Consider the following 25,989-nt stretch of genomic DNA (forward strand, 5'->3'; position numbering starts at 1 on the left):
CATATCTGAGGTTATTGATATTTCTCCTGGCAATCTTGATTCCAGCTTGTGCTTCCTCCAGCCCAGTGTTTCTCATGATGTACTCTGCATATAAGCTAAAAAAGCAGGGTGACAATATACAGCCTTGACGTACTCCTTTTCCTATTTGGAACCAGTCTGTTCCATGTCCAGTTCTAACTGTTGCTTCCTGACCTGCATACAGGTTTCTCAAGAGGCAGGTCAGGTGTTCTGGTATTCCCATCTCTTTCAGAATTTCCCACAGTTTATTGTGATCCACACAGTCAAAGGCTTTGGTGTAGCCAATAAAGCAGAAGTGGATATTTTTCTGGAACTCTCTTGCTTTTTTGATGATCCAGCAGATGTTGGCAATTTGATCTCTGGTTCCTCTACCTTTTCTAAATCCCACTTGAACATCTGGAAGTTCATGGTTCAGGTACTGTTGAAGCCTGACTTGGAGAATTTTGAGCATTACTTTGCTAGCGTGTGAGATGAGTGCAAACGTGTGGTAGTTTGAACATTCTTTGGCATTGCCCTTCTTTGGGATTGGAATGAAAACTTAACTTTTCCAGTCATGTAGCCATTGCTGAGTTTTCCAAAATTTGCTGGCACATTGACTGCAGCACTTTAACAGCTTCATCTTTTAGGATCTGAAATAGCTCAACTCGAATTTCATCACCTCCACTAGCTTTGTTTATAGTGATGCTTCCCAAGGCCCACTTGACTTCACATTCCAGGATGTCTGGCTCTGGGTGAGCGATCAGACAATTGTAGTTATCTGGGTCATTGAGATCTTTTTTGTATAGTTCCACTGAGTATTCTTGCTACTTCTTCTTAATATCTTCTGCTTCTGTTAAGTCCGTACCATTTCTGTCCTTTATTGTGCCCATCTTTGCATGAAATACCACATGACCTGGCGATTCCACTTCTGGGTATATATCGAAAGGAAACACGGATCGCTACCTTGAAGAGATCGCTGTACACTTTACCTGTTTTTAATAGCCAGGACATAGGAAAGCCTAAATGTTTGTCAACAGGTGAATGAATAAAGAATACGTGGTACATGTACACAGCCTATTTTTTTCTTTTCTGTTTCCCCCCACACCTCAAGGCATGTGAGATCTGTTCCGTGACCAGGGATTCAACGTGAGCCCCTGCATTGGAACCAGAGTCTTAACCCCTGGACCACCAGGGAAAGCGCTCGATTGTTTTCTGCTCGACCTTAGCTTTCGCTTAATTTTTATTCTTCTGACTTCTTTTGGGCTAATCAAATATTTTATTGGCTAGTTCGTATTTTACTGACTTGTTACACACCCTTGAACTGTCCTTATATCGCTCAGTCTAGAGGCCACACATGCACCCTTGACACGCCTCAGTCTGGTACCAGAGAGCCTGAGGCTGTTCACACTCCGTGCAGCCCCTTCTCGCTCCCTCTGGGATTCCTGGTGTGTCCTGCCCCCCTGTTGCTGCCCCACGGACGTCTTTGCTTACTGCTGTCAGCACCCGCTCTCTTCCATGTCGCATATACTCACCCTTTATGGTACTCTCCATCCTTCTCTGAAGGTCAGTCTTCCATCCGGGTTATTTTTCCTGCAGCCTAAGACTCCCCTTTCAGTTCAGTTCAGTTCAGTCGCTCAGTCGTGTCTGACTCTTTGCGACCCCATGAATCGCAGCACGCCAGGCCTCCCTGTGCATCACCAACTCCCAGAGTTCACTCAGACTCAAGTCCATCGAGTCAGTGATGCCATCCAGCCATCTCATCCTCTGGCGTCCCCTTCTCCTCCTGCCATCAATCCCTCCAGCATCAGAGTCTTTTCCTTTGGTATTTATTATCATGAAATTCCAATGGAATACATTCTCTCAACTTGCATTTATCAGAAAACATGTTTGTTTCACTTTCACTCCGGAGGCTATTCTGATGGGTACTGAGCTTCAGGTGGGCAGTGTGTTCCTAGCACTTGAGGACGTCATCCCACTGTCTCCCAGCCTCTACAGTTTCTGCTGAAAACTCCACTATGCGTCTCTGTCGCCCTTTGGGAGGCGATGCGATTCACTTCCTTCTGGCTGCTCTAATAGGTCTCCTGTCTCCATCTCCAGCAGCTCCACCACCACATGGTCTGGGTACGGTCTCCTTTAGATCTATCCTGCCGGAGATCTGTGGGATTTCTTGCATCTCTGGATAGTTGTCCAGACATTTGGAACATTCTTGGTTGTCATCTTTTCGAAATGGCTTCTGCGGTCACACATATATAATCCCAGAGACATAACGTATCACAGCCATCTGTGTCCCCCATGCGCCTTTTTTCTTCATGCTTTATTTTGGATATTGCTGACTGACCCATTTTCAAGCCACTTACTGTGTCTTCTGCTTCAGCCAATCCCTTGTTAACCCATCGAGCTGTCTTCTTTTCTAACTCATTCGTTTGGCTGCATCATTGTTCGCTGCAGCGCACAGGGTCTCTGTGTAACGTAGGATCCTTCATAGCGCGTGGGCTTAGTTACCCTGAGGTATGTGGGGTCCCTGACCAGGGATCAAGCCTGCCTCCCCCGCTTTGCAAGGGGGATTCTTAACCACTGGACAAGCAGGGAAGTCTCCGCCACTGAGTTCTTAATTTCAGATACTTGTTTTTCAATTCTAGACCTCCTCATTTTTACAAATTCTAATTCTTTGGGAAAGTTCCCAATTCTTTGCATCTATTTTCTTGTACATATTAACCCTGGTTATTTCAAAGTCTTTGTCTGCTAGCTTCACCTATAGGCCTACGTTCACACGTATGATCCGCTGCATTTCACACATGTGGTAGTATAAATACAGCGGTGAGCAGGGACATTCTCTCCTCTTTTCTTTCTAGCTCCATCAGACATGACTTGATTTTTAGGGTGATACAGATATATTTTACTGGGTTGAAAGGTACCTACTTTATGAAATACTTTTTCATCATCTGGATATATATGATTTTCCTCTTTTGATCCATTAATACGGTGAGGTGTGTTACCACACTTTCTAATATTGAACCACTCTTGCACTTCTGGAAAATAACCACAGCTGGCAATGAAATGTCATTCTGTTCTTTTTAGTATTTTGTTGGATTTGTGTCCACTATTTTATTAACCATTTTTGCATTGGTATTTAACAGTGAGATGAGGCTTTAGTTTTAATTTCTTCTGTGCTGTACTTGTTAGGTTTTGGCATCAATATTTTGAGCTTTATAAAATGAGTATGTCTTCTCTTTCTCCCCATGTCCTATAACAATTTACATAAAACTTGTATCTGTTTCTTAAAGTTTCTCACAAAAGTGCTTTTTAAAGAGTGAAATGCTAATCAAAATGTCACAGCAAACTCAATTTGCAGGGGTCACACAGGTAAGACAGTGAGCAAGAGGCGCGGAGTGCAGAGAGCATTTGAGGTTCAACGCAGGCCAAGTTCAGCGTGTGGGGCTCGAGGTGGGTCACCCTACGGAGATGACAAGGCCTGTGTCTGCACGTTCGTACCCCTGTGTTATGCCCAGCATTTGTGGCCTCCTGGTGGATGGTGTAGCCCTGAGACGGGTGAGTTCTGCTTACCACGTGGTCAGGCAGACCAGCTCCCTTTTCTGAGCCACTACCCCCATTTGTACAGTAAGAACAAGAACTAAAATTTACCTTTAAAGGCTGTCCTGAGGACTGAGAGAGACCCTGGAATAATGAAACACGCTCGTTCATAAGGACTACTTTGGGGGTACGTTAATAAACTATGCTCATTATCACTGTCTCACCACTTAATTTTCTCCCAAGTATAAACACTTCCCTTTGTGATTATAAAAGCAATACATCTTCACTGCAAAACTGCAACAAAAACAAACAGCACCATACCACGTGTAAAAGCGCTAGCTCTACACACAGTTCAGCTCAGTCGCTCAGTCGTGTCCGACTCCTTGCGACCCCATGAACCCCAGCACGCCAGGCCTCCCCGTCCATCACCAACTCCCGGAGTTTACTGAAGCTCATGTCCATTGAGTCGGTGATGCCATCCAACCATCTCATCCTCTGTCGTCGCCTTCTCCTCCCACCTTCGATCTTTCCCAGCATCAGGCTCTTTTCTACTGAGTCAGTTCTGAGAGCCTAAATGTATAACGTAATGAGTTATCGGGGGCATCATTTCACTGACAGCAGAAACCCGTGAGATTAGAGGAGTACTTCACCTTCCTGTTATCATGAGCTCCTTTTTAGTGGCCGTCGGCCGCATCTGGGGGTAGATGTCCATGGTGAACACGGCGCTGGCACTACTGTATACGGCGGTCAGGGAGGACATGAGGGAGGCCCAGAGGGCGGACACCACCAAGCCGCGGACGCCTGCGGGAGAAGGACACCGCCTGGGCCTCCAGCTCCCCGGCCGCCCAGACATGAGGGAGGCCCAGAGGGCGGACACCACCAAGCCGCGGACGCCTGCGGGAGAAGGACACCGCCTGGGCCTCCAGCTCCCCGGCCGCCCCAGGAGGTGCCCGAAGCCTGCCGAGGAGCATTCCCACACGTTGAATCTCGCGCAGGGTGGCAGTCCAGCCAAGATGGGTCCATGCATGAAGCCTGCCCTTGCTCGGTGACAAGCCTCGCAGTCTCCGGCTGGGTCCTTATAACCAGAGTGGTCACTCTGGACATCAGCCTGACGGCCCCCCTGCAGCCCTGTAGAAAGGAAACCACCGCTGTCCCCCTTTAACACATGAGACCCAGAGGGCCAGGCCATTAAGCAAGTGACGCAGCTCCTGGGCCTCACCGTTCCCACCTGCAAGGTGGGTTTAAAAGCGCTTCCCACACAGGGCTGTTTTTACGGTGAAGACAGCGCCCAACACCAGGCAAGCACCCAGCAGACGCTAGCTGTAAACACGACGAGCTCAGCTTCTGGCCTGAAAGGCTGCTCAGCAGCAGGGACTTCTGTGAGTGAGTCCCTCCTGCAGTCAGGAGAGCCTGGGGGGTAACAGGGCCCGTGCAATAGTGCCCCCACCCCGATTCACCAGGGACGTGGGCAAGGCCACGCAGCCCTCCCATTGCCCCATGGCCCAGGCCGCAGCACCCGCGCACAGACAGAGGCTCAGCTGGAGAAGCCAGGTAACCTCCTTCCTGAGCTGTGGGGCGGCTGGCGCTTCCTTCAGTGGGAGCTGTCTACATCGTATTTCAGGGGAATCAATGTCTCCATGTTGTTGGCCTGCTGGTACACAAAGCTAATGTGGAATTTTAAGAAGCCTGTACTCTTGGCTTGGCTCCTCTGGAGGTGGGGAAGCAGGTGAGAGGAAAGCCACCCCTCTGTCGTCCCACTGGCCCGAGCTCCCTGCCAGCGGGATGCCGCCTTGCTCCCCTGTGTCTCCAGGAACCATCTGTGGTGGCAGCGTGGGGAGGGTACAGGCTCGGTGGGTGCAGATGCCCGTGAGACCCGAGAGTCCAAGTGAGGAAGCAAGAGGAGGCCCCGAGGCTCCAGCGACGCAGAGGGCCTCTGCCACAGCCTCACCTCCCCTGGGGCCCTTACTTCGGACCGTCCGCTCCCGGCCCCGGGCGCAGCTCCACTGCTTACCGCTAGGCAGAAGCTCCACCACCAGCAGGGGGTAGGCGATGGGGCTGCAGCTGGCCTGCATGCCACAGTACTTCTTACACTCTGAAGGCACAACACACGCCACCTCATCTGCAAAGAGAGACAATCGCACCAGCACAGGGCCCGGCTCACCAGGAGCTCGGGGTGGAGGGATGGTCGCACCAGCACGGGGCCCGGCTCACCAGGGGCTCAGGGTGGAAGTCAGGGGAGGCGGGGCTTCTGCCAGTTCACCGCTTAACCCGCAGCCAGTCCTGAGACCCCAACAAGCCTTCTGGTAACCCAGTCGGGTGTTGGAAAAGCAAACAATAATTCAGCCTCACACTGACTGGAGGGCCACTCGACCTTCTCCCTTCGTCTCGCAGGGGCTGTTATTTCAGAGGGTGTGGGGAGAAATGTGGACAAAGGCAAGTAAATAAGGGAAAGTGATGGGCCATCGAGAGCTTAAATGGGATAAAAAGCTACCACCTGAGAGAAAAGCAGAAACGAGGAATCCTCGTGGACTAGGAAGAGGCAGGTAGGCCTAGGTTCACTCGGAGAGCAAGCAGTTTCACAGGGGAGGTCGGGGGAGCACGGGAAAACCAAGGGGCAGCTTGTCCTCTGCCTGGCCCCACCCCCGGCCAGCAGGCCCCCAGTCCCCCTCAGTGTGGTCCGAGAAGGGCCCCCGGGCCCCTGGCCATTCTGGACACGCCTTCCCCCACAGGGACCGGCCCCTGCCACTCAAGTGGGCTCCCTGAGACTCGCCTGGCATTTATGCCCAGGCGCAGAAAGGAAGCACTCTTTCCGGGGCTTTCTGGGCTGGAGGCTGGAAGCCTGGCGCCACTGGTGGTCAACTCACAGCAGAGAGAGACTGCGAGAAGGCCAGCTCGAAGGAGGTAAAACGCACATCATTTTCAGTCTAGAGCCCTAATGAACACGGGGACCGCCACAGCAGACCAGACTGACGAACCACCAACGTGGGGGCGTGCAAACCCCAGCTCTGGCCGCCTGAGACCCAGAATCTAGGCCAGAGGCCTTCGCGTTACTGGAAAGCCACCCTCTCCCAGGAAGCGGGTGGAGGCCCAGCTTTCGTGCTGAGCGCCCCTCTGGCTCTATTCAAATCCCAGGCGTGTGGATACCATCCCAGAGTCTGGCTCTTTCTAGGACTGAGAACAAGTGGTCCCAGGCCCCTCGCCTCCCAGGCCCCAGTGCAGTCCCCAGGGCACCTGGTGGGTAGGTAGAGGTGGGGGGGGGCGGGCGGGGGAGGCTGGCTCTTCCTGCATCCTGCCGCCCTCCACCACCCCCCAAGCCACCTCTAGAGTCCAGGAGTTGCAGGATTCTGCCCAGTCTTCCTCCTCAGTAGGTGGGGTGGTCTGTGCTGTGCAGGGGGACTGTGGAGGCAGGGCTGCCAAGCCCAGGAGACTCGGGTCCTAGGGAGCATGGAGGAGGGGACTATTTTTTTTTTATATAGTTTACAAACTTTTTTTTTTTTAACGCGGATCATTTTTTAAAGTCTTTACTGAATGTGTTACGATACTACTTCTGTTTATGTTTTGGTTTTCTGGCTGAGAGGCACCGGGGATCTCAGCTCCCTGACCAGGGACTGAACCTATGCTGGAGGGCAGCGTCTTAACCACTGGGCCACAAGGGAAGTCCCATGGGGCCTGTTTTCTACCCTCTGAGGGGGCACCACCTATGAGGCTCCAGAAAGCGCCGCCTGACAGCCAGAGAGCAGGCCTGGGATGCGGGGATGGAGCACGCCTCTCTGCTGGGACTGGAAGGAGTCAGCGCTAAGAGCAGCAAGTCTCCGGGGCAGACTGGCGGCTGGACCACGCTGAGCCACGTCTCCCGCACGTGCCCCTTGGTCTGCCGGGGCTGTCGGACACTGCGGCAGAACACCGCGGCAGAAGACTCGAGGGAGCGGCGGCTCTGCCCAGTGGCCGCGCTGTCGGAGTACGTGCGCCATGAAGGTGTAGCACGCGTTCGTCGCTCGGTTGTGTCCGACTCTATGTGACCCCGCGGACTGCAGCCTGCCAGGCTCCTCTGTCCGTGGGGTTCTCCGGGCAAGAATGCTGGAGTGGGCTGCCGTGCCTTCTCCCCATAAAGGTGTAAGGGATAAACAGACCTCGTGCCCAGAGGCAGTGCAGCCAGTGAAACGGGGCTGGAGTTGGGTAAGGGACATCACAAAATTAGGACGCTTCTTCATGGAAGCGGGGACGTTTGCGTGGTGCTGAATGGAAAGAACGTGGGTTGTTCTGGGGTTCCACAATGCCGCCCCTGGGCTGAGAGGCTGACGCACCTGGCACCCAGGAGGGCTTGCACGTGTCGCCCACGGCAGCCTCCCCGAGGCCGGGCCTCAGCCCCACACAGACCCAGCCGCGGCTGCGGGCAGCGTCAGCCTCTCCCCCCTGCCGATGTGCCCCTCTGCCATTTCTCTCTTGCCACCTGCCTCCACAGTCCCTGCCAGACTTCTGCTCAGCCACGCCCCTCATCTAAACCCATCGCCCCCAAGAAAGCACCCTGGGGCTCCCTGACACCAGCAGGCTGCGGGGGACCTGACAGCCCCAGGCCCTCCCGAGGCCGGAGAGCCAGGAAGTCGCTCAGTGTGAGCGAGCGCAGCAGAGCAGGAGTTACCTGTGTACAGGACACGGCTGATCATCCCTGGCATGACGATGCTGAACATGGGCAACAGCTTCAGGAACCCGCACAGGACGCAGCCGCCCTTCACGTGGGACAAGTTCTTCCCGGCCAGGCAGCCCTGGACGAAGATCTGCAGAGGAAACGCGGGGGCACGGGGGGCTTTCTCAGACTGTGTGAGCCTGGGCTGCCTCTGCACAGACAGGACAGGACAGGACAGCTGGGACCTGCAGCAGCAGCAGGGGGTGCCCTGGGGCGGGAAGCGGGGTGCCGACCGCTCACCCCACTCATCCGGCGCCCCTGGGCACGCAGGGCCTCAGGAGACACGTGTGACAGAGCAGCGCGTCCTGCTCGGCGCACAGCTGCCCGAGCGGATGGGGGCAGCCTGCCCTTGGCCTCATTGCTAGAGCTGCACGCCCAGCGCAGCGGTGCGGCGTTTACCAGCTGCCGCCGGCAAGGACGAGACTCCCGCCCAGAGGACACAGAGCGCCTCTGCCCGTGACATCAGTCCCAGCACAGGTGCGTCCCTCGCAACAAATGGGCGTTCAGAGCTAGGGCCAACCTCACTCGTCTCAGCAGAAACCAGCCAGTGTAGACCCTGACGTGCGAAGTCTCCTGGGGGCACATCACGGCCTGTGTCACGGCACTCTAAGAGGCGGTGTGCGCTCAGCCCAAGCAGGAGCGCACGCGGGCAGATGGAGAAGCACGTGAGAAAGAACACGCAGACGTGGTGTGCTGCATCGAGAAGAGGCAGCATTCTGTAGGAGCTGAAATGATGTGCTAAAGCATACTGAAATAATGGGGAGAAACGCCCGGAGTGTGACGCTGACTAAAAGGCACAGAGTGCAGCAGAGCCGCTGACACCGTGACTCTGTGCCTAGAGAAAGTCCACGGGGTAAACCGGGGCGGCGACAGCGGCTAATCCTGACGGGTAGAATTTTCCTGTTTTTCTCTAATGCTTTCTTGCTTTTCCAAATGCATTACTTTATGAGTAGGACGAAGAACCCAGACTGGTCCTGCCTCATGCAACAGGCACTGCTTCTCAGGGGGCCAGGCGGCATCCTGCTGCCCGCCCCCGGCACCCTGGGGGCCGCTGCTGGGCTGCTGGGCTGCACTTCCCTTGTCAGCTTAGCCCTGCACACAGAAGAGATGGGCTCTAAGCGAGGGGCGGGAGGAGGGCTGGGGCCGAAGCCGACTCTTATTCTGAGGACAGGACAGCCGTGAGGCATGAAGTCGTTGCAGGCAGAAAGCCCTCAGCACTCACGTACGTGGTCATGTGTCACTAAGTGCGGCGATGGACAAACTCTTGTTTAAAACGGCGGGCACTGTTGTTCAGTCAGTAAGTTGTGTCTAACTTTGCGACCCCATGGACTGCAGCACACCAGGCTTCCCTGTCCTTCACCATCTCCTGGTTTGCTCAGACTCATGTCCACTGAGTCAATGATGCCCTTCAACCATCTCATCCTCTGTCGTCCCCTTCTCCTCCTGCCCTCAACCTTTCCCAGCATCAGGGTCTTTTCCAGTGACTCAGTTCTTCACATCAGGTGGTCAAAGTGGTGGAGCTTCAGTTTCAGTATCAGTCCTTCCAATGAACATTCAGGGTTGATTTCCTCTAGGACTGACTGGTTGGATCTCCTTCCTGTCCAAAGGACTCTCCAGTCTTCTCCAGCACCACAGTTCAAGAGCATCAATTCTGTGGTGCTCTGCCTTCCTTAGTTTTCAACTCTCACATCTATACGTGATTACTGGAAAGACCATACCCTTGACTACACAGATCTTTGCTGGCAAAGTGATGTCTCTGCTTTTTAATATACTATCTAGGTTTGTCATAGCTTTCCTTCCAAGAAGCAGGAGTCTTCTGATTTCTTGGCTACAGTCACCATCCACAGCGGTAGGCAAAGGAAAACAGTTTTCCTTCTGTCCATTTCTTTGCCCCTTTTTTAAATAAAATTTTTTCTTAAATCATTTTCTTTACTTGTTTGGAAGTTAGAGATTCTACTTTAATGCTTTTAATAATTACCTGTAAATTTTTAACATGGATACAACTTCATATCTAAAGAAAACCAGTATTCGCACACTCAACAATTTCAGGCGCACAGACAGATTTAACTCCAACTGTGGTCTCCGAGTTTAGCTCTGTCTGTTTTACTTCCCGTGAGCATAAGTACAATGACTTTCAGGCACTGCTTTAGATCTGTGCGTGTGCTGGCCAGCATCTCTAGCCATCCATCCCTTCTGCTCTCCAGGACTTCCTTTTCCCTTATGCACCTCGTTCAGTATCTAGGGACGGTTATGCCTTTACTTTTATTATGTTTAAAATATTGATTTGGCTGTGCTGAGTCTTAGTTGCAGCATGTGGGATCTAGTTCCCACACTAGGGACTGAATCTGGGCCCCCTGCATTGGGAGAGTGGAATCTCAGCCACTGGACCACCAGGATAGTCCCAGTACGACTTTATTTTGCCCTCAGATCAGATCAGATCAGTCGCTCAGTCGTGTCTGACTCTCTGCGACCCCATGAATCGCAGCACTCCAGGCCTCCCTGTCCATCACCAACTCCCGGAGTTCACTCAGACTCATGTCCATCGAGTCAGTGATGCCATCCAGCCATCTCATCCTCTCTCGTCCCCTTCTCCTCCTGCCCCCAATCCCTCCCAGCATCAGAGTCTTTTCCAATGAGTCAACTCTTCTCATGAGGTGGCCAAAGTACTGGAGTTTCAGCTTCAGCATCATTCCTTCCAAAGAAATCCAAGGGCTGATCTCCTTCAGGATGGACTGGTTGGATCTCCTTGCAGTCCAAGGGACACTCAAGAGTCTTCTCCAACACCACAGTTCTAAAGCATCAATTCTTCGGCCCTCAGCCTTCTTCACAGTCCAACTCTCACATCCATACATGACCACAGGAAAAACCATAGCCTTGACTAGACGGACTTTTGTTGGCAAGGTAACGTCTCTGCTTTTGAATATGCTGTCTAGGTTGGTCATAACTTTCTTTCCAAGGAGTAAGCGTCTTTAATTTCATGGCTGCAGTCACCATCTGTAGTGATTTTGGAGCCCAGAAAAATAAAGTCTGACACTGTTTCCACTGTTTCCCCATCTACTTCCCATGAAGTGGTGGGACCGGATACCATGATCTTTGTTTTCTGAATGTTGAGCTTTAAGCCAACTTTTTCACTCTCCACTTTCACTTTCATCAAGAGACTTTTGAGTTCCTCTTCACTTTCTGCCATAAGGGTGGTGTCATCTGCATATCTGAGGTTATTGATATTTCTCCCAGCAATCTTGATTCCAGTTTGTGTTTCTTCCAGTCCAGCGTTTCTCATGATGTACTCTGCATATAAGTTAAAAAAGCAGGGTGACAATATACAGCCTTGACGAACTCCTTTTCCTATTTGGAACCAGTCTGTTGTTCCATGTCCAGTTCTAACTGTTGCTTTCTGACCTGCATACACATTTCTCAAGAGGCAGATCAGGTGTTCTGGTATTCCCATCTCTTTCAGAATTTTCCACAGTTTACTGTGATCCACACAGTCAAAGGCTGTGGCATAGTCAATAAAGCAGAAATAGATGTTTTTCTGGAACTCTCTTGCTTTTTCCATGATCCAGCAGATGTTGGCAATTTGATCTCTGGTTCCTCTGCCTTTTCTAAAACCAGCTTGAACATCAGGAAGTTCATGGTTCACATATTGCTGAAGCCGGCTTGGAGAATTTTGAGCATTACTTTACTAGCGTGTGAGATGAGTGCAATTGTGCGGTAGTTTGAGCACTCTCTGGCATTGCCTTTCTTTGGGATTGGAATGAAAACTGACCTCTTCCAGTCCTGTGGCCACTGCTGAGTTTTCCAAATTTGCTGGCATATTGCGTGCAGCACTTTCACAGCATCATCTTTCAGGATTTGGAATAGCTCAACTGGAATCCCATCACCTCCACTAGCTTTGTTCGTAGTGATGCTTTCTAAGGCCCACTTGACTTCGCATTCCAGGATGTCTGGCTCTAGGTCAGTGATCACACCATCGTGATTATCTGGGTCGTGAAGATCTTTTTGTACAGTTCTTCTGTGTATTCTTGCCATCTCTTCTTAATATCTTCTGCTTCTGTTAGGTCCATACCATTTCTGTCCTTTATCGAGCCCATCTTTGCATGAAATGTTCCTTTGGTATCTCTGATTTTCTTGAAGAGATCCCTAGTCTTTCCCATTCTGTTGTTTTCCTCTATTTCTTTGCATTGATCGCTTCTGAGTAATACTTAGCTGGGCACCTAATTGAAAGTGGGCATCTTCCTCAGTCCTTCGAAAGGTTTCCTCCTCTCCCTCAGGTTATGCTGCTACTAAGTCTGTTCACCAAGAGGTAACTCTGTGTAGATTTGCACGGGAGTCACTGTGATTCCTGAATCTGAAGAGTCCTGCTGTTACGACGACTGTAAAAATTCTCAGTTATTTTCTCTTCAAATATTGCTTCTCCTCTTTCCTCCTGGAATTTGAAGGAAGTATTTCAATTCTGTCATCCATGTCACAATCTCTCGTTCACACTTTTTTTGTGCTGTTAGGGCAACTGCTTCAGTTCTCTCTTCCAGGTTGCTAACTCTTTCCTTCAGCTATGTTTAATCTGTTTCTTAACAGTTACTGAATTTTACATTTCAACAAGGATATTTTGCATTTCCAGGAGTTTGAGTTTTAAATCTCACTGGTCATTTTTGATGGAATTGTGTGTTCATGTTTTCAGGTCCACTTTCACTTCCTTATATGCGTATTTTGTGTTTGGTATCTAACACCTCGGTTTTGTGAAGTATGGGGGTTTCTTGCTGTGGTGGTTAGGCTCCCGCCTGTTTTCTATCTTTTACAGAAGGATTTTTCTCGTCTTCGAGGCAAGGCAGCATAACGAGACACGTGATAAGCAGAAGAGGAGGAATACAAGCAACAAGGCTGCGCCGCATCACAGAGCACGCGGGGCGCGGGCGCTCTTCCGGCTTCCGGGCCCTCCAGTCCGCACAGCTTGGCGCTCCGTCAGTGCGGCTCCGGGCACGGCGGCCCCGCGGCTGACAGGTGCGAAGCAGTCCCCAGTGTTAGCTTCCCCCGCCACCCAAGCCGGTCTCATCCTCCCACCTCAGTGCGATCGATGCGGTCATCAAGGCCTCACGTGGTCCCTCGTGAACCTGGATGAGGATTTGGGGGTGCATTCTGGGGAACATGCCTGCTTGGTCACAGAGCACAGCATACCAGACTTGATTCAACACGCAGTCCTCCAGAGCAGGCTACCCCGATCTGCACTCTCACCAGAACCGCACGAGGACCCCTATACATCCATGTCCTCCCCAGAGCTTGGCATCATCAGGCTTCCTGATTTTTGCCAGTCTCATTGTGGTTTTAAATTGCACTCCCCTGATAATACTGGGCTATATTTCATTTTCTACAAATTGCCTGTCGCTGTCTTTTGCCCCCGTGGCTGTGTGGCTGCTGGAGTGCCTTTTTCTTATGGGTTTGCTATTAGTCTGCCGCTCACTGCAAACATTTCTAATGGTCTCCTCTGGCCCATCATCCGTCAACTTTGTCTAGAGCATCTTTGTTAGAAACACCCTCCGTGCAACGTGGTCAAACCGCTATGACTTACACTCCCCACAACTAATAAAGTATTCACCAGTGTTGCCTTCCCTTATTAGAGTATGCGTTTCCTTTTCACAGTTAAGTCTTTAATTCACCGGAAGTCTCCCCTGTTGATTGGTGGAGCCTCCAGAACATATGTTAAATCCCTGCAAGTATGTGAGTCTGTCTCTGAGCTCTTTGCTCTGTTGGTCTGTATGTCGATTCCTGGGAATTTCAAACTGCTTGCGTTACTGCAACTTTGTCGATGTTTAAATATCTGGTCGGGCAAGTTCTCCCACTTTGTTCTTCATTTTCAACCTCGGGTTAGCTATCTGTGACATCCCCTTTCATAAAAGGCTTAAACCCTTTTTACTGTGATATCACACACGGACGCATGCTATAGCACGTTACGGAGCGCTGTAGTTCCGTTACCGTGGAGCCACCACCCAATTCAAGAGGTGCAACTCTGCCGAGCCCCAGAAGCCTCTCTCCGTGATCCTGTTTTTAAATATCAAGGTAAAATTCACGTAGCGTATAACTATCCGTTCATCTTCTACTTTCGGGCATGCTGTGCAGCATGTGGGATCTGTTTCCCAGCCAGGCATCAATCTTGTGCCCCTGCGCTGGAGATGAGGCGTCTTAGCCCCTGGCCTGTTGGGGAAGCCTCTGTGATTACCATTTAAAGTAAACAGTTCAGCAGCGGTTGGTGCCTCCCAATGTCGCACCATCTCCACCTCTTTACAATGTCAAGACCTTCTCATGACCCAGAACACCACCCAGGCCCACAGAAGTGGTCACTCTCCATTCCTCCTCCACTCGTCCCCTGTGAGGCACTAATTGGATTTTCGTCTCCATGGATTTGCCTGTTCTGAATGTTTCATATAAAAGGAATCATACAACAGGTGAACCGCTGAGCCTGGCTTCTTTCACTGAGCATAACGTTCTTAGATTCATCAAACATGTAGCATGTAACAGAATTTCATTTGTTTTTATGGCTGAATAATATTCCCATACACAGGCACGCGTTTTGTTCATTCACTCCTTGGTGGATATCTGGGTCATTTCCACTTTTCAATGATTGTCGGGAACGCTGTCATGTGCGCTTCTTTTTAACCTCAGCTCTTCCCCTTGCTTCAGAAATGACTCTTATTTCCTCCTTGCTTTTCTTTAGTCTTTTGCTACTTAATTGTGTGGGCTGAAACGAGGTAATCGGCACTGCCCGTGCTCCACTCGGTGAGCATGACCGCACAGCCCCTGGCCTTCTGCTCCAGAGGCTCGCTCCCGGTGTGCTGTGCAGCTGCACTTCCTTCTCTTTATTGCCCTTCCACCGTATGAACATTTCACAACTCAGTGATCGACCACTGATAGAACCATGTCATCTTTAGAGTAAGCTTTGAGTCCTGACCAAAAAATCCAACTGAAATACTGATTAGCAGCATTTAATTTTTAGGAAAACTGACATTTTTCATGAGCAAAAAATTGTGCTTTGCAGATAATGAGAGGGAAGAAGAAGTGAAAACAGGTGCTGTGCCACAGATGGGACTGGGAGAGAGACCCCTTTTTAAAATGTTATTATTTTTCAAACATGCTACATTTTAAAAAGTTTTTTAAAAGTTTTTTGGCCATACCCCACAGCATGTGGGATCTTAGTTCCCCATCCAGGGGTGGAACCCACGTCTCCTGCATTGGAAGGCAGAGTCTAAACCAATGAACCATCAGGAAGTCCTCCACCACCACCTTTTTTTTTTAACTGCCACATTAAACTTTTTTCCCAAATTTTAGAGACCTCTTTTAGACAGCACACGGTGCTGCGGCATCTGGGCACCGCATGAGGCTGGGAGGGAAGCCTGCCTGAGGTCCCCCCACCCCCGCCCCCACCGGCCGCAGACCCATCAGCGCCACCTGTCTCGTTACCTGGTCAGTGCACCAGTAGTACAAGGAAATGGTGGAGAGGCCAAAGACGACCCCAGGCCAGGGGACGTCTCCGGTGACGGGGTCTCGGAAAACGTGGAAGGCGTCCGCACGTGGTACGAAGCACTCCATCGGGGCGGTCCAGTTCCCTTCCTGGGTGACGGTCGGCTTGGCCTCCGGGTACCTGCTCTCTAGCTCCTGGTATCCGCCTATCTCGTTAAAGGCTTGAAAACACCACACAGTCGCTCAGTATCTTCAACTGCACAGGAGCCGAGACAGCAACGTGCGACACGACAGTAGCCGACACTGTGCGTGCTAAGAGAAGAGACCCCCTCCTCCAAGGCGAGAGCAGAGCAGAGTGGACACGGGGTCAAGTGCCCAGCTCCCTGTCCTCCTGCTGCTGGGGACAGATCCCTCTCTCCAGTTGCACTCCACCCTGCATGGCTCAGGTGGGCCTTGTCAAACCGCCCACCATGCATTCTGATCTGGCATGTGACCTAGGCCTGGCCAGTGCTCCCTGTCTCCGGGCAGCTGACGTGTCAGGAATGGACTTGAGACCCAGGCCCAACTAATTTAAACAGAACTTGTCCCAGGAGCCTTCTGCTTAAGGCACCAAAAATGCCTGCTTCCTTGCTTTGGGGTGCTAAGCAAGAATGGGAGTGTGAGGTCCTTTTGTCCACCTGGCTCTTGCAGAAGCCTGGGTCAAGCCATGCTCAAAAGTAAGATGCCCTGGAATTTCCAGTCATGTGAGTCAAGGAAGTACTTAATTTGCTTCAACTGGCTTTGAACTAGAGTTTTATCACAAGTTACTCAAAGAATCTCGACTAAATCAGAAATTAACATTCATTTTCCTGCCATCCTGGCAAAATGTTTGTGAGACTTCATGTTTGGGATTCTCCTCAGTGCTCAAAGCATTTCTTCCTCCGTATCCTAACCAGTGTAAAACCTTATTATTAAATAAAAATGTCTTTAAAAGGCACTAAAACACACGTAATCCCACCCACATAACTAAAAAACACCCTGTGAAAGTGGAAGTCACTTAGTCGGGTCTGACTCTGCAACCCCAGGGGTTATAGTCCGTGGATTCTCCAGGCCAGAACACGGAGTGGGTAGCCTTTCCCTTCTCCAGGGGATCTTCCTAACCCAGGGCTTTGGCATAATAAACCAAGTTCCTTTGAATTTTGAAATGGATCCCGAATCATTTGGAGTCAAGACTAGTCAATGAAAGATACTGAGTGACTATAAAATGAGTAAGACACCTCATGGCATTTCTAAAAACAATCTCCATGGGGATTTTTAAAAGGTGAGCTACAAAGCCACGCAGATATTAGAAGAAAACAGGAAAAGTATCTTTATGAAGTTGGGTGAGGGAGTAGAACATTCTTAAACAAAGCACAGAAAGAAAAGAGAGGTTGATAAATGTGATGTTAAATTTTCAAGTTTATATGACAGAAACCAAATAAAAAATTTGTTAGACTGCAAGAAGAAATCTGCACCATGTATGAAGGATTCACACATCCACAGCCAAGGAAAACTACAGGAAAGAAATCCGTCAGTGAACACGAACGTGCAATTCACAGAGCAGGAGTCCGACGGCCGTTAAGTGTGGGAGAGGACGCCCAACCTCACTCGCGTCCGGAGAATTCAGATTAAAACAAAAATGAGACACTTCCACCCCTTCACTATTAGGCCTATTTTTATCAGTTTTAAAATGTTATGCGTTTCTTTGGCTGTACTGGGTCTTGGTTGCGGCAGGCGTGATCTTTTTAGTTGCTGCGTGTGGGGTCTAGTTCCCTGAGCAGGGACTGAGCCCAGGCCCCCTGCACTGACAGGGGAGAGCGTTAGCCAGTGGACTGCCAGGGAAGTTCCTGGGCGTATTTTTAAAAAGTCTTAAGACATCAGGTGTTAGACGGGAGGTTAGGAAACACACATTCTCATACGTTTCTGAGAATGTAGGTAAAACTGCCACTTCGGAGAGGAAATTGAGGGATTTCTTGACAAATCCAGGAATGCAAGGTTAACATTCAAAACCAAGTTAATCTAATGTGCTATGTTAACAGAAAAAGGAAAAAAATAATCTGATCACCTAAGCAGATGTGGAAAAAACATTTGATACAGTTCAAAACCTGCTCATGATAATCTTAGCAAACTAGGAACAGAAGGGAACCTTGTTAGGATGACAAGAAGTATCCACCAAACAGGAGACAGGGAGTATCTAACGGTGGTGCAGCCAGAGCTTCACTGCAGACGAGAAAAGAGGCGGGGCCTGGCGGCTCCCTGCGCCATGTGCGTCCCGCCAGCGTAAGAGGCAAGAAAAGGACACGAAAGGCGTAGTTTGGAAAAGGAGGAAACAAAAAGCCAACTCTCCTCCTGGGGGCTGGACGCACTGTGTTCACTCTGTGATACTTCACCTCACTACCCACTTTCATTTGTGCCCTTTGCAATAAGAAGTTAGTAACAAGCACAGAACAGACGCAGTGGCTCTCTCTCTGCCCATATAAAAACCTGCCTGAGATACAGTTCCAGTGGTGAAAAACAGAGGCAAAATGTTCTCATTCTATTAAGATGCGTGTCTCACAGATGGATGCACTTGCACAGGCACACAGCTCACTTCGTGTTTTGCTTTCCTGCACTTTGCAGGTACTGCGTTGCTTTTGTGTTTTACACACTGAAGGTCTGTGGCCGCCCTGCAGTGAGCAAGTCTGTCAGTGCTCCTCTTCTCCCAGCATTATTCCTAAAGTAAGGCATGCACCTTGCTTTTAGACATAATACTACTGCACACTTAATACAGTACTGCACTACACTATAAACGTAGCTCTCGTATGTACGGGAAACCAAAACACCGTGTGACTTGCTCTGCGGGGTATCCGCTTCATTGCTGTCATCTGGAGCCAAACCACACTCTCTCCAAGGCCTGCCTGTACACTGTTTCTGGAAGGATGTACACAAGACTTAGGATACTGGTTGGCTCTGGGGAGTCAAACCGAGAAAATGAGTGATAAATACCTCGCCTGGTACCCTTTTGTTTTCCTTGTGTATGCACGCGTACACGCGTGCTAAATTGCTTCAGTCGTGTCTCTTTGCGACCCTATGGACGCTAACCCGCAAGGCTCCTCTGTCCGTGGGATTCTCCAGGCAAGAATACTGGAGTGGGTTGCCATGCCCTCCTCCAGGGGATCTTTCCAACCCAGGGACTGACCCTGCGTCTCTTATGTCTCCTACATGGGCAGGCAGATTCTTTACCATTAGTGCCACCCAGGAAGCCCGCCTTGTGTATCTACTAATTAAAAGTTGACAATTAAAAAAGCTGTATGTGCATCAGTTCCCACAGTGACTGGTTTGAAGACAACATTCATTTGTAACTGCAAGTTTCTGTGTATTTTAAAAAGAAAACAAGCCCCACAACAGTTTACTTACCAAAAGAACCAGCATGGACACCCCAACTAAAAAACCGTTAAATTTCTCAGAACGTGCCATGGTCTGTTTGGGCTGCTGTAACAAAACAGCAGATAGTGGGCAACTTCCCTCCCACAGTTCTGGAGGCCGGGACTCCAAGCTCGAGGTGCCAGCCGCCTGGGTGCTGGCCACGTCCTCAGGTGGCAGAAAGGACGAGGAAGCCTCTGGGGTCTCTCGTAGAGTACTAACGCATTCATACAGGTTCTTCCCTCAGGAGCCAACCACCTCCCAATACCATCACACTGAAGGCTAGACTTTCAACTTACGAATTTTGGGGGGATAGAAAAATTCAGCCTGTAACAGTAAATGATACATAATTATTTAGAGATATAACTCCTAGCATTAAATGGATTATTCTACCTGCCCCCAAAGTTTAACTGGATATCATTCTCAAGTATTGGGATGGTCCTGGCAGATTTTAATAAAGTTTATATTTAATACTAGCACACAAATAAACACAGGGACTTAAAGAGTATTTTATAATTTTGTCACTCAAATCGGTCGTTGCTTCCCAGATGCTTTAAGAAGTCCCTGGACCATGCCTGAAATGTGTTTTGTGTCCCAGAAGCACGGTGCTGAGTAGACAAGGAGCACTGACACTCCCTGAATGGTGAGACTGCGGTTTGTGACCCTGTGGGCCAACATGTTCTCCTTCCATGGGGCTCAGTGATCTGCCCTATGGAACCATAACCCTTCAGCTCAAGTATCATTTCAGTAATTTTCCAATACCTGAGCCCAGAGCTTTTCCTTCTAAGTTTCTGCAAGACAAACCTGTGACCCACCACCAAGCTCAGTACGGCTCCCCCAGCCAGGGGTGCAGGCGCCGTAACAAGCGATCCGTGTGTCCAGGGCTTTCGTGCTTGAAGGATGCGGCTCGGACTTCTACCCCTGGTGTGCTTCACCAGCAAGTCATTAGCCGAGCAACTCGGCTTCCTCCTCAGTCAACTAAGGACAGGAAAAGTAGCGAGGCCTCCTGGTGGCTGTGATGCTGGAGGAGGCAGGACAGCCAAAGCCCTGCCTGGCACCTGGTCCTCACTTCGTATCCGCTGTCACCCTCGTTCATGGCTCTCACTAAGCACCTACTGTGTGCATCAAACTACCCACTGTGTGAAGGATATGATGGCTCCGGTTCTCAGAAGCTCTAGATCTGGGGGTCTGACTTATTTATGTAATACAATGAACAATCAAGGTAAGCACCAACAAAGAAATGTCGTGTTGGAAAAAAACAAGTGTCGTGTCGCGTGGGTAGTGATGCAAGTCCAGAGAACAAGGATGCAGAGGTGTGACAATCACGGAGTCACAGGTTTGGGGGCGGGTTTCCACTGAGCCTGACAGATGGATTTAACTCAATGGGCAGAAGGAGAGGGGCTTCCGATGGAGAGGAAGGCCATGGCTCCAGCGTGGCGGGCCACTCCCCACTGCTGCTCAAAGCCCTGGGGTCTGGCGCCACCCTCTGCTCCTCGACTCTTTCTCCACGAGCAGAAGTTTCCACCCCAGGTGGTCAGCACGACCTCAGACAATGCTCACTCATGCGTCCTGAGGGCCTCGATCCCGTCTGTGAGAGGACAGTGCTGAAATGGCCCCAGGCAGTGGCCAGAGCCCCCCAACCCCACCATGGTGCCCAGCAGTCTCTAGATTTACTTACCATAGCCCATTAACAAGACAGAGCCCAGAACCACGAAGCCAGCGTGTAAGAGATCAGTGTAAACCACGGCTGCAAAACCACCTGCGTGGGCGAGAGCGGGGCGAGGGAAGCCTGCCTGACTCGAGGGCGTCACTGTGCGTGCCCAGCGCACTCGCGTCCTCGTCTCCACACCCACAGCTCCACCTGCGGTTCAGCGGGCCTGGCTGCCGGCTCCGCGGAGCCAGGTGCGTACCTGGCTGAACAGCCTCTGTGATCTGCTGCTGGAGTCTCACTCTGCCTAGCTATATCCCAATTTCCTTTTACTCCCATCTTCTGGATGAAAATCTGGTAGTTTTCCTAAGCAAAAAAAGTATACAGGTCTTCCCTGACTTAGATGGGGTTAAATCACGAGAAACTCATTGTTAAGCTGAAGGGATCACTAGATTGAAAATGCATTTTCTGTATCTCACCCCCCAAACATCACAGCTTAGCCTCGCCTGCCTTAAATGTGCTCAGAACACACACACTAGCCTACAGCTGGGCAAAATCATGACCACAGCCTATTTTATAATGACATGATGGTCATCTCGGGTAACTTACTGAAGACCATGCCGTAGGCTATCTGGGCAGAGGATGGTCACTCACCCCATGGTCTTGTGGTTGATGGGGAGTGGCTGCCACCCAGGACTGTGACTGTATCATGTCACGTGTTGTTAACCCAAGATGGAATCAGTATTAAGAATTGAAGTGTCCACCTAAAAGGTCTCATCCGATGGCCTGCCCAGGTCACCAGCCACCAGGACGACCTAAAGCGGGTGCCTCCCTTCTCCCCGTCTGCACCCCGCCCTGTCATTCCACAGCCTGCTGCGTCAGGCCGGCCCCACCCCAAACACAGCCGCTGCCAGCCCTGCCCAGCCCCCTGGAGAGCCCCTGCCAGTCTGACGAGACTTCCGGGAGCAGGGCCCCACGCGGGCACCCCTGCCTCGTTTACGTTCAGGCCTCAGTGGTGTGACTCACAGTCTCAGGGAAAGTGCAAAAGCTGGACCTATCTCAAGTCTTCGGGTCTCCACTAAGAGGCAGAGCCTTCGTGTCAACACAAGTGCCTGCGGGGTCAGAGTGACCTCACCTGTGACGGAGCATATGCCGGTGACTGACAGCAGGACCACAGTGGCCAGGTAAACATCCAGCCCCAGAACCAGCCTCATGAACACGGCGCCCGTGCAGATCTCCACCTGAAACGAGTACAAAGGCGGTGGGCTGCACCTGCATTCCCCAGAAAGACCCCGATCTCAGAGGCCGTCTTCAATCAGCAGGTCAACTCCATCCCCAGTGGACACTAGGGGAGGTCTCTCCACGTTCTGCTGGGTGACACAGCTGGTGGCCGTAAGTTCAGCCAAGGTCAGCACTTTTAAGGCTTGGGTTAATCCAGTTAATGCAACTTAGTCTCTTCCTACTTGGAGCCTCAGAGTGGGGAGTGTGCTCAGAGAGCGGGCTTTTCCCGCAGTTTCACCAGCGGGGCAGGCAGAGGGGACAGCTTACTAGGACTGGCGAGCTTTTTCTGTAAAGGGAAGATGCTGAACGCTGTGGGCTTTGCGAGACATAGACTGCTTCTGGTTTTTACGGTCCTTTAAATGGTAAAGACCATTTTTAGTTCAAGCGCTGTACAAAGCAGACCTCTAGGCTGACGGCCTGCGGGCTGGCTCTGTCGACCGTGGGCTGTGCTGACGCCGACTCTGCAGCGTGTGCACTTCACTTACTGGCTAACCTCCCGCCCCGCTCCTCTGGTCACCACACGCAGGGGCACGATCGGCAGAGGTCTTCCCAATGTATCCGTGCACACACTGATTGTTCACGAAGTGCCAACCACACGGTAGACACACAGCAGGGTTCAGAGGGCCCTAGGGTTACCAAAACTCGGCCAGTCTTCAAGGAGGACTCCCTCCTAATGTTTAGGAGGGAGGCAGACCACCAGATAGGCAATTTTCATGCAGTGTGATAAGCGACGCTCATTCAGTCATTCAAAGAACGCTTCTCTCCGTGTTTATGTGCTAACCATGTTCTCAGCACGCTTCCAGCCCCAGAGCTGGCTGGGAAGGCAGGGAGCAAGCCAGGCAAGGCCCAGGGGCTCAGGAAGCTCATCGGGGAGTGCAGACAGACAGTGAGGAGGGAACAGATCCGTCTTCTCACATGCTGGCATGTATCAGGAAACAGAAACAGTAATAGAGCGGAGAATGAATGGGTACACCCAAGGAAGGCCTCTCCCAGGAGGCAATATGTGAAAGATCTGGGGGAAGAACGCTCCAGACGTAGTGCAGAGCAGGTGTCAAGGGCTGCAAGTGGGAATAAGCTCGTAGGATCCGAAACACAGTATGGGAAGGAGACCACGTCAGAGGCAGGGTCTGGACTGGCCTCACAGGCCACAGCTGGGGGTTCTGGTCTCTGTGAGGGTGGAAGGCCGTGGACTGTTTCAAGGAGGGGCGGGGCACCTCCTGATAACATGATGGGAATAAGCCCAAGGTTCTCTGGGAACACAGGCTCGGGAGCAAAGAAGGCGCTCTGCCGCTTCTCCTGTGTACTACCCAGCTGCTTTTTCTCTGCCTTAGTTTAGACAGTGGAGGCTGACATGTGACTCAGGGAGCCCAGAGTAAACTCCTGGGGCTCATCTAGTCCCGCCTATCGGTTTCCATGTTTCCCTTCCCTGGACTCGCCTTTACACAACTCACCGAGATCTTACTGAAGATATAGATGACTAAGTACAGAATAGCGAGGAGGAACTGGATCCGGTAGCCACCAAACCTCTTCCTCAAGTATCTGGGCAGCGTCACTACCTGAAGAACAGTAAGAGAAGCCCCTGTGAGGCAGAGGGCTCACGGAGTGCCGGCTGGCACGGAGACACAGCCCGGGAGCTCGGGTGCTGTACATGAACACCTGCGGGGGCACGGGAATCAGGAAGGAGAGGTGATACCGCTGTCTTCAAGAAGCTTGGAATCTAGCTGCTGTTCAGTCTTTGGAAAGCGGAAGTAATGACATTGCCTATGATGACAAATGACTTTCGTGACATAATCATACAGCAAAATCGAATGTTTTATCAGATACTACAAATATACCACGCTGTTGAGAGACACACGACCTGACTCCACAGCTCTCCGGGTCCTCCGTGCTCATGCTGCTGGTGTGCGTGCGGGTGTCCCCAACCATCCTGCTCATCTCTGCCTCCACCATCTCACGCTGCATGTGCCCAGGGGCAGGAGCACCCCCGTCGCTCAGCAGACGCCTGGCCCCAAGCACAGGGGCTCACGGAGGCAAAGGCGCCCCCGGTAACCGAGTGTCCTCCTGTGCACTCACCCCGCCTCACACGTGCGCGTCCTGGCTGCCCCCTGCAGCCCTGGCTGGGGGTGCGACACCCGCAGCTTCTACTTGTTTCCCTCCAACTGGTCCCAATCACGCCTGACACAGTCAGTCAGCCCCAAGCCGTCCCACACCCAGGGCGCCGTCACAAGGTATGGCACAGCAGCTCACAGGGTAGAGACACATGGTGGTCGTGCAGCCCCAGGGCTGGACGCGTGCAGTGTCGGGAGGCCAGTTCCCTTGGGCCGCGAGGAAGGGCGGGCCCGGCCCCTCCCCTCGGCTGGCGGCCGTCTTCCTGCGGCTGCCCAGCCTCCCCTCTGTACGCCTCTGTGTCCAGTGTCCTCTTCTCATAAAGTCATGCTGAATTAGGACCCGCCCTCACGACCTCATTTTAACTCAGTTACTGCTTTAAAGACCTTATCTCAAAAGATGTCACAATCTAGGGTGATTTTCCTGGGATTACAGCTTCACAACTGCAAGCGTTAGACTGCAAGGCAAACCAAGCCTTTCACGGTTTTAATGCCCTCTCTACAAGTATTTTAAATGCTTAAGTCTTATGAGGCGTGGTTTACACACAGTAAAACGATCCGATTTTAAAATCTGAGGAGTTTGGGTAAATGCACACAGTTGTGTGGTCACCACCACACACAAGATATAAGGCACTGCCAACGCCCCTCAGAGCCCCGAGGGCGTGTGGTCACCACCACACGAGAGATACAAGGCACTGCCAACGCCCCAAAAAGCCCCGAGGGCGTGTGTCTGGGACCTTCTCCACCCGATCCTGGGTATCCAGCTCACCTCCCCTGGAGCTCAAATCCTGTCTGGCTACTTTCACCTGCCACCACGCCCTGTAGGTCATCCATGCTGGCACTTGACTCCTTAGGGCCACCGAGTGCTGTGCTACAGGCTGTCTGTCCGTCCCCCACACAATTCAGGTTATTTCTAGGTTCGGACGTTATGACTGGAACTTCCTGCGCAGTCTGGGTGTGGACCTGCACCTTCATGTCTCTGGGGTTGGGGGAAGCGCCACACCCAGGCACAGAGCAGCTGGGTCCTAAGGCGTAACTGGGCAAGAAACTGCCAGCCTGTTTCTAGAGTTCTCTCTGAAAAGGCAGGGGGTCCCCGAAGCTCCACAACCTCTCCTGCTCTTGACGCATCAGCCCTCTTTATCTCAGCGGTTCAGTGCATCTATGTGGGATCCTAAGTAGCGTTTCCCTAACCATCAGTGAGAGCGAACACCCTTTCATGTCATTATCTGTCATTTGTAGTGAAACGTATGGTGAGATGCTGTCTTGTTATAAATTACAAGAGCTTTTTAAAAAAATGTGTATATTCAGGACATAAGTGTTTCATTATGAATCATTTCAGTTTAGTTCAGTCGCTCAGTCGTGTCCGACTCTGCGACCCCATGAACCACAGCATGCCAGGCCTCCCTGTCCATCACCAACTCCCAGAGTTTACTTAAACCCATGTCCATTGAGTCGGTGATGCCATCCAACCATCTCATCTTCCATCGTCCCCTTCTCCTCCTGCCCTAATCTTTCCCAGCTTCAGGGTCTTTTCCAATGAGTGAGCTCTTCACATTACGAATGTGTTCTATAAATATTCCTCTGCAGTCTCTAGCTTGACTTCTCATTTTCTTAAAAATCTCTTTCGAAGAGTAAAGTTTAAAATTATACTTTGAAGTCCAATATATCAATTTCTCCCTTTATGGTTTGTATAAGAAATGTATACCTAACCAATAACCTTCATTTTTTTCTTTGCAATGGTTCTTCTTTAAATTGATGTCTAAATGACATATAACCTTATATCAGTTTCAATATTTGTATATATCTCATCTTCTTTTTGACCACACAACTTGCAGGATCTTAGTTCCCAGACTAGGGACTGAACCTGGACCCTG

At 51.1% G+C, this 25,989-nt stretch overlaps 1 protein-coding gene across 1 annotated transcript in view; it reads right to left on the bottom strand.

Annotated features, from left to right (window-relative positions):
- LOC133229170 (sodium/glucose cotransporter 1-like) overlaps positions 1-25,989 on the bottom strand; it is a 50,217-nt gene that overhangs the window by 11,425 nt on the left and 12,803 nt on the right. The window contains exons 5-11 of the mRNA XM_061385564.1: positions 23,462-23,566; positions 21,865-21,970; positions 20,760-20,840; positions 15,662-15,882; positions 8,168-8,303; positions 5,540-5,647; positions 4,179-4,329 (exon numbers count right to left, since the gene is read on the bottom strand). Coding sequence (XP_061241548.1) covers positions 4,179-4,329; positions 5,540-5,647; positions 8,168-8,303; positions 15,662-15,882; positions 20,760-20,840; positions 21,865-21,970; positions 23,462-23,566 — 908 coding nt within the window. The remainder of the gene's footprint in view (positions 1-4,178; positions 4,330-5,539; positions 5,648-8,167; positions 8,304-15,661; positions 15,883-20,759; positions 20,841-21,864; positions 21,971-23,461; positions 23,567-25,989) is intronic.

The sequence above is a fragment of the Bos javanicus genome, chromosome 17 (assembly GCF_032452875.1).
Source record: "Bos javanicus breed banteng chromosome 17, ARS-OSU_banteng_1.0, whole genome shotgun sequence".
Taxonomy (NCBI): domain Eukaryota; kingdom Metazoa; phylum Chordata; class Mammalia; order Artiodactyla; family Bovidae; genus Bos; species Bos javanicus.